Raw genomic sequence first — 8,003 nt, 5'->3', positions numbered from 1 at the left:
TCATTCTAGAATGACTACAGATTATAACACGAAAACATAAGTGTGTAGTCTTAATAGCTTAAATCTCGTAACATTATACATTTATATATATTTATTATTTTTATTATATTGACCTTTCAGCCATGTCTGGCTAACAATACAGAAGTTACAGTGACACGGTGCATCTTTAATAATATAAAACTGACTTTTAGTCTTTACAAAGTGACGTGTCTTGATTGTGTTTTAATAGACTAGTATTTTGTAAAATACAGTCACATTTCAATTATTATACATTGTATATGTATATAGATTATTGCTATTTAAAAATAAGTTCTTAAACATATTTTTCTTAAAACGTAGAACAGTAAATAAAGAAGTAAAGTAAACAATTATATCTTCCAGTTAGGACCTTTGTATTCTGTCGCTGCTTGACGTAGGTTGCTAAGCCTTTTAAAATTTTGCACATGGAGGATATGAAACAAATATTGTTTTTAGGTTTTATATATACATTTGAATAGCTAAAAAAATCATAAATTACTACATCAGTATCATAGAATTTAACTATAATATATCAAGCTTAGTAAATAAGATGTATTTTACTCTAAAAAGTAAATTTTGAGCAGACTAAAGACACAACCAACCTCTTTAAAATCTTGGTTTGAAAGAAAGAAGTGGTGACAAAACATGTTAAAATGGCTGAGAAAGCCACTAGGGGGACATTTTGAGCTTTCGATTGGTTATTTATGTCATATATAGAATTAAGTGTATATAATGGAGCATTTCCAAAAATTGAAAGAGGTGGGTGGGATGCCATTGTGTTTGATTTATTATATGAGCAATATGTTAGCAAATTGAAAAGATAAGAGGCTCTTATTTTATATTCTAGCCTGCTAATATGAGTAATTTGAGTTCCTAATTCATATGAAACTATAGACTTAGTATTTTGATATCACAAACATCTCATTTGAACCAGTGCTGCATTAAACATACCAAGTAACACACAAAAATCGATGTTTAACTGTTTTTTTAATATTTACTTTTAAATTAAGAAATTGAGTAAGGGATTTAGGGCACCAAGCTAAACTTTGGATTGTTGTAGCCTATGCGAGTCCAATAGACTTTGACCAAAATCGAACATGTTGGATTAAAAGGTAGAAAGACTCCACAAAGGTAAATTTAAAGCACTTTTGTTTCAGTAAGTTATCAAAATAGCCACGCATCTTCTCTAAAAGTACCTGAAGGTCCTCAACAGAATTGATATTGAAGGCTTGACTCTTCAGTAAATTAGTACATAATTATATTCTTAGCTAATTTTATTGTTCTCTTTTTAAAAATCTTGATGAACAGTACCGTAGGCATGAAACTACATTAGCTCATAATTCAAATTTTAACATTATGTAAGTTTTAATTTCTTAATTTTCAATAGAAAATATGTTGTCGATCTTCACCTTTCTGCATAATGTGACAGTTCTTCACTCTGAATTACTCAGTTTAGTTTCTCTTTTCACCTCTACTGGAACTTGTAAGTTTTCATGAAAATTACAGATTTATAGTATAGCCTCCAATCATCTTGTTTTACATTGATATAAACCAGAAAATCTAACCCGTATGGCATGCCTTCCTATCATGTCTTTCAAAACAATTTGGTTAATTCTCTCTCACATTTACTATTACATTATTTATAACCAATAGAAATTGTTACAGTATTAATGTTAGCTCATTCTCACAACAACTTTTGAATTATTTGGTACACGGGTTCGAAGTTGCTATTGCCAAGTTCAGCTCAACCAGCTAAAGGAAATATTTTAAGGCACGTGTAGCTTAGTTACAAAGCCAATTAAACTATAATAGTTATAGGATATTGAAAGCTTTGTGCAGGTTGTTATTTTGTGTTCTTGAATGCATATTTGAAATAAATAAATAACAATTTTTTCATTTACTACTGCCATTGTTACAATAAATTAAGTTTCATTGGGCCAAGAGGAAACAAATAAGAGGCCAGGTGTAAGTATTGAATTTCTTGTTTTTCATTTATAGTTTTTATTTATTATTATTGAAGTGACTAAAAGATAGAAATTTCTCAGTGATACATGCTTGTGAAAAGCTTCTATATTATGTAAGTCAATACCATAACTAACTTGGGCTGTTTATTTGCCGGGTAATTTACGTCTTGTTACACTGGTTCAGTAGCTATACATGGCTCAAAGAGCAATAAAACAATAACATTAAATAAAAATAAGTGTAAACTGTTATGAGTCTAAGGCTATTCATGATAAATAATTGTAATTTTCTGTTACTATCTGCAGTCATTATACAAATTAAAAAGGGTATTTTAGATTTATTTCATATTTTTTGTGGTGGTTACAAGGTCGGTCAAATAGACTTAAGTCTATAAGAGAAGATAACAGATGAAATGTAACATTTTAGTGAATAACAACTTGATATCCATGTAGGAGGCTCTAGGGGTTATGCAAATAAAGTTGAAAACTGCAAAATGAAAAGAAGTGTGAGAAAATCACCTTGCACTCAGATTAGTCAGATTTTGAGTTACATTAATTCACGAACTTATCTTTAGTACAAATACTTTATTAAAAATTCTGATTTTTGTATACAAAAGACATAATATTTACTAAAAGCTTGCCAGATTTCATGAAGATACACTTACTACGTTAAAAGTTATAGTTTCATGGTTACTGGTAGTTGCCAGGTTAGTCAAAATGACCAAGCCTGTATACAGAGGGTTAAAAGGCAGAAAAACTGTTCAGTTGACATTTAAAGTACTCATATTTCAATAAGTTATCAAAATAGTTATTCAGCTTATCTTGAAATATCAGAATCTTCTCAATAGAAGTGATATTAAAAACTAGACCATTCCATAAATAATTACATGTCATAACATTTTCTTTAAGAAAAACATAATTATATGTTATTGTTCTCTGTTAATAAATCTTGATGAATGATACTGTAAGAATGAAACACCAGTAGATATCATAATTCATGATATAAACTGTAAACAAAGTGATATACAAAAACATGGTTACATTTACAAAAAAATTAATTGTAGTTGCTTATATTTTAAAGAACATTTTCATTCAACCACTAATCATATATGTAAAAAATTGTTTTCTTAAGTTAAGGAATTTCAATATAAAAGTAATCTTTCCAACAGCTAGTGCAACCGTGCGAAAATCTTTAAATATTTTTTGTTATAAATTGTATATGATGTCTGGCCTCTAGGTGTTAAATACAGATTAATAGAGATGTAATTTTTTTATGTTAAATCTAAAAGTTTCCAGGGATAACTAGTAACATATTATGATGGTGATATACTATGAGCAACATTTCTGAGTTGTAAGTTAACCAGAGACAAATAGATCCTTTACTTTCAGATGTTTAGTTAGTTCCACCCTCTAGTGTCAAAAAAGGATAATTAAAACTTATTAGTATGAATGCAGTTCACAGTTTTGAAAATATGGGGCTTAGAAAATAGATGATTTGTGGTGTTTTCCTTTATCTTTAGTTTGACTCTGATGATCTTGTTTTTAAAATATTTATATGTATAGAATGAATTCTATACATTTGTATTGGAGTAGTTATTTAGAGCTAATTACCAGCTAGACTACTTTTGTTTTTCAATAGGAAAGAAGGGAACATTATATTGCAGTGGTATCAGAAAGTATTTTATTTGTTTTCATTTATTGTTAAAACCAATTCTGATTGGTTATTTAGAAGAGATCGTTAAGTGGTTCTTTAATATAAAATAGATAAATGAAAGAAGTATGTTAGCGATAAATTAGAACTTATACTAAAGCAATAGCTTGGTTTTTGTTCTAAAGTTGAATTAGCAATGTGTTTTACATATAGTGTTTGTTTACTTCATAACATGTTGTTTTGAGGGAAGAAAATAGTTTCTTTAGCTATTTTAAAAACACAAAAGGGTCTCCAATTATAGTATTTTACATTTAATAAATAGGTTTTTTAGCATGGATGATATGATTGTGATAAACAAGATAATGATAAAAAAATTTGTACTAAATCTATTTTAATGAAGCATATCATATTTTATATGTCAAAGTACACCATTAAGTAGTTGAATATTGTACAAATTTATTACCTATCTTCTGCAGGTGGGCAAAAATTAGTGTGGCCAATCATGAAAATGATTACCAGGTAGTTCCTGATGAAGAAGAAAAGAAGGGCGTAGAAAAAGATGAAAGTTCTGTAGGTTGGGTTTCAAGCACCAACCAAAAGCTAACACCAAATCTTGCTCATCATGGTGACTTGCCTCTGAATAATAGCTGTCCTGCTCCAGAAGGAATGACAGGTAAAGAGCGTGCTGTAATAGCTCCAAGGAGACGGTTGCCTGGCAACATACCAGTGATGCGCGTTAACCAAGATGCTCGTCCTCTTACACCATCAGAAATAATGAACTTTAGACATCTTCTCCCAGGAAGTTCTTGAAATCTTTTGGTCTTGTGAAAATGGATTGTATGATTAACTAGTAATTGTGACTGTCAGTTAGATACAATGAATCTATTCAGAACTGCATACAGCATTAATGTGGAGGGAATGAAATCTGCAGTGGTGTTTCTAAGGGAAGGAAGAAATGGTTCATATCTAAAGTAATTGTCTTTATATGTTAATCATGTTCATTATTATAGAAACAAAATTTGATGCAGCTGGTGAGAAAAAATGGTGATGTCAAATTAAATCATATAAAATTTAAAACTGATTTGAAACTTTTTGTTACATGCAGCTGCAGATTTTTGAAATTAAAAGGTATTTGAGTAAAAAAAAAAATGTTAGTTGAAAATGGTTTTGAGTTTTCAACGAAATAGCCGAGAATCAAAGTGATTAGTGTACAGGATTTTGAGCTGTGGTATTTGGAATGATTCCTTTATACGTTTTTACCATGTAAAAGAAAATCAATGTTTTATTTTACATTGTGAATTATGTAAAATATTGTTTTGATAGCTATGAGATATTTGTGTGCGTAGTTATTGTTTAAGGCTTTTTTCCAGTGCTTAATAGTTGTCGGATCATTTACGTGCATCTAGTGCTAAACTATAAAACAAGAAACCCAATAACCTGATAGCTTTCAGAAAGTAGGCATTCCCTGTTTAAGGGTAAGTTGGGACACGTACCATTATTCTAGTTTAACGTTTATTAAGTTCCCAGTCTTCTGGTTGACTTGATTTTTACCAGTCAGCTTTAAATAAGGAAGCATTAACTTTTAAAAGTTCTCTTTGAAAAGATTTGTAACATAAAAATATGAGCCATATAATAAGTTTCAATGTGCATGAGTTTTATTTGCTATGCTGTAACAAAACTTGGTTAAAAAATTCATTATTCTCTTCATTTAGAAAAAGTATAATCAATATATAAGAACTACATTGGAATGTTACTATACATTGTTACATGTTTTGATTGGATTATTATTATTATTTTTTAAACCAGTAGCTTGTTTTTCAAGTAACTCCCCCTGCTAAACATATTAGAATGTTTAAACATGGTTTTAAAGTCATCATATAATCTTAGTTTTTAAAAAAGTGACATCAGGACTAATATGTGAAGTGTAATTTGTGTTGTTTCTTTAAATTTAAATGTGATGATGTAAATTTTTGGTTGCTAGTAATAATTTTTTTTAATATTGGAAACGACAATTATAGGTAGTTCCATTATAAATATTCCATTAAAAAAAAACGTTTTTGGAGGGAAAACTTTGAAACTTGGGTGATCTTTATTCTGTCTTTGATATTTGTTATTAAGTTTCATTGACAAAAAATACTTTTTACGTAGTTTCATGTAATTTCTGTGCAAGTATTCTTTAATCGTTTTATTTAAACAGCTTATGTGTCGTTGTTATAAAATAGTTGTTTGGTAAAATATTTATTTTTTGACAGTAGTGACTTCAGTTTTTTGTTGGCTGTAATTTTTCGCTAATAAAGACATAGAAATTGTGTTTTTGAATTTCAGAACGTTTGTTTAGATCCATGTCACATATTTTTGATATAATATATACAGAAAGGTGCTTAAATTTAAAAAAATTAATATCAAAACATTTATAGTTTTTTATACTTTGTGCTGAATTATACTTATCCAGATCTTACAAAAATGTAAAATTATTTTATATTGTAATACGAAGTAATATTTATATAGTAATATTACATATTTACATATTGGTTCATATACATGAAATGAAAAACAGATTCCTCTTAAAGTTGAGAAACAATAGTGAGTTGTTTCGTCTTTCTTTTCCATATATCTACATTCATGTTTATTGGATTGTTTTTAACTTGTGGTTAATTTTAATTTTTTTTTATCTTAATAGGCGATTCTGATGAGAGTTACTCTTTACAGTAACTGAAGTTAAGTTGCTTTAAATGGTTTTAGTTTTCTAGATATATTTAGTTTACAGAGGGAAACTATTTAAAAGTTGGCTAACAGAAAGATGTCTTCTTTCGCAAGGTGTCCAGAGATCCATTATAGCATTTTTAATATACTTGTGGCCACCACAGAATTTGAAACTGTACAACCAGGACACATGCAATCACTTCCTGCAAACTCATCAATAAAACTACTAAATGAAAATGGATTGTAAATAGATTAGGCCAAATGGCGAAAGGTATAGATTTAATAGAGAATCTGTAATAAAAAACATTTTGTAAATGTAAGGTGATGTAGGGATGGCAGTGCCAAAAATAATATAAGCAATAATATAGGATGATACAGTTATACATAAATCATTCCTACATGACTTTCAATATTAAAGATGTTAGATTGGAACTTAGAATTTCCAAACTGAGAAATTCCTTATATTTAGTTGCTTGGGAAAACAAAATAATATGGATCAACTTGGAGCACCAGAACAATCTGGAAAGAGACCTGCAACAAGTCATACCTCAGATGTGATAAGGAAAATGCAACTCTTGTTACAGGTGAGAATCAATGAACACGTAGGTCAGTGGCAAAAGCTGCCTACGTGCCTCTGGAGACACCATATTACATAATGAAGAATAATTTCGGTCTGGAAAAGTGACGCAACTCGTGCGTACTCAAGCAGCTGGAGAATGAAATGGGTATTCATGCTATTCATATGAAGACGTATAAGTCATGACGTCGGACACTGTACCTATGGATTTTTGAGCGAGTGAACAGTTGAAATTGGCACTAGGAAATCGTCGTTCTCGTATACTAGGTGGATTTATGGAAATCTAGCAAGGAGGAAGGAATTGTTTTGGACATGAATGCTTTATGATGGAGCTTTTTGCGATGGACACTTCGCTATAAGGATATTGTCAAGATGTAATGTCGTCAAATAGAGCATGACTGGACGTGGTGACATGGACTGTAAGGACGTGGTATGCCTCTAAAATTGTTATAACATACTCAACCTCTGAATAGGCATGGAATGGAAATATAGAGTATCTACTTTTATTATTTTGAACACATTGTAATCACGGCTTAACTATGCTCCACCCCCCACCCCCCAGTGCTCAGCGGTAAGTCTGCAGGCTTACAACACAGCCATGTAGGGCAGAGCACAGACAGTCTATTGTGTAACTTTTTGCTTAATAACAAACATATAAGTAGTTTGTCTACAAACTAACACCTTTCCTTATTGTAAATACATATTACAATGTTTTTTTTTAACATTCCAATTTACAAAGTTAAGCTTTTGTTTGGTTTTGGTTGTTGTTAAGGAAAATCCACACAATGAGCTATCCGTGCTCTGCCAACCAGGGGTGTTGAAACCTGATTTTGTTAGTGTCGTAAGCTCGCAGACTTGCCGCTGAACCACTGGAGGGAGGGGGCAAATCTTCTGGACAGCGATAGTTTAATTTCTATAACATCCATCGTACATAACAACGATTCAATCATGACCGATAATCGCAATTGAATCATGAGATAAATCAGTTTATCGGGAAAAAAATGTAAGGGGGTTGGAGAGTGACTTAAGTTTGGCCTGAAAGATTTTACACATGAAGGTAAATATATAGTTCAATAGATTACATTACGGTCAA

The 8,003-nt window shown here is 30.5% G+C and overlaps 1 protein-coding gene across 2 annotated transcripts in view; it reads left to right on the top strand.

Annotated features, from left to right (window-relative positions):
* Window positions 1-5,941, top strand: part of LOC106457722 (serine/threonine-protein kinase 40-like) — a 27,448-nt gene extending 21,507 nt beyond the window's left edge. For both annotated transcript variants that reach the window (XM_022383725.1, XM_013917167.2), the window contains exon 10: window positions 4,107-5,941. In XM_022383725.1, coding sequence (XP_022239433.1) covers window positions 4,107-4,440 — 334 coding nt within the window. In that variant the 3' untranslated portion in view covers window positions 4,441-5,941. The remainder of the gene's footprint in view (window positions 1-4,106) is intronic.
* The last annotated feature ends 2,062 nt before the right edge of the window (window positions 5,942-8,003 follow it).

Source organism: Limulus polyphemus, unplaced genomic scaffold, assembly GCF_000517525.1.
Source record: "Limulus polyphemus unplaced genomic scaffold, Limulus_polyphemus-2.1.2 Scaffold365, whole genome shotgun sequence".
NCBI classification, from domain to species: domain Eukaryota; kingdom Metazoa; phylum Arthropoda; class Merostomata; order Xiphosura; family Limulidae; genus Limulus; species Limulus polyphemus.
This window is presented reverse-complemented; position numbering and strand designations above follow the sequence as displayed.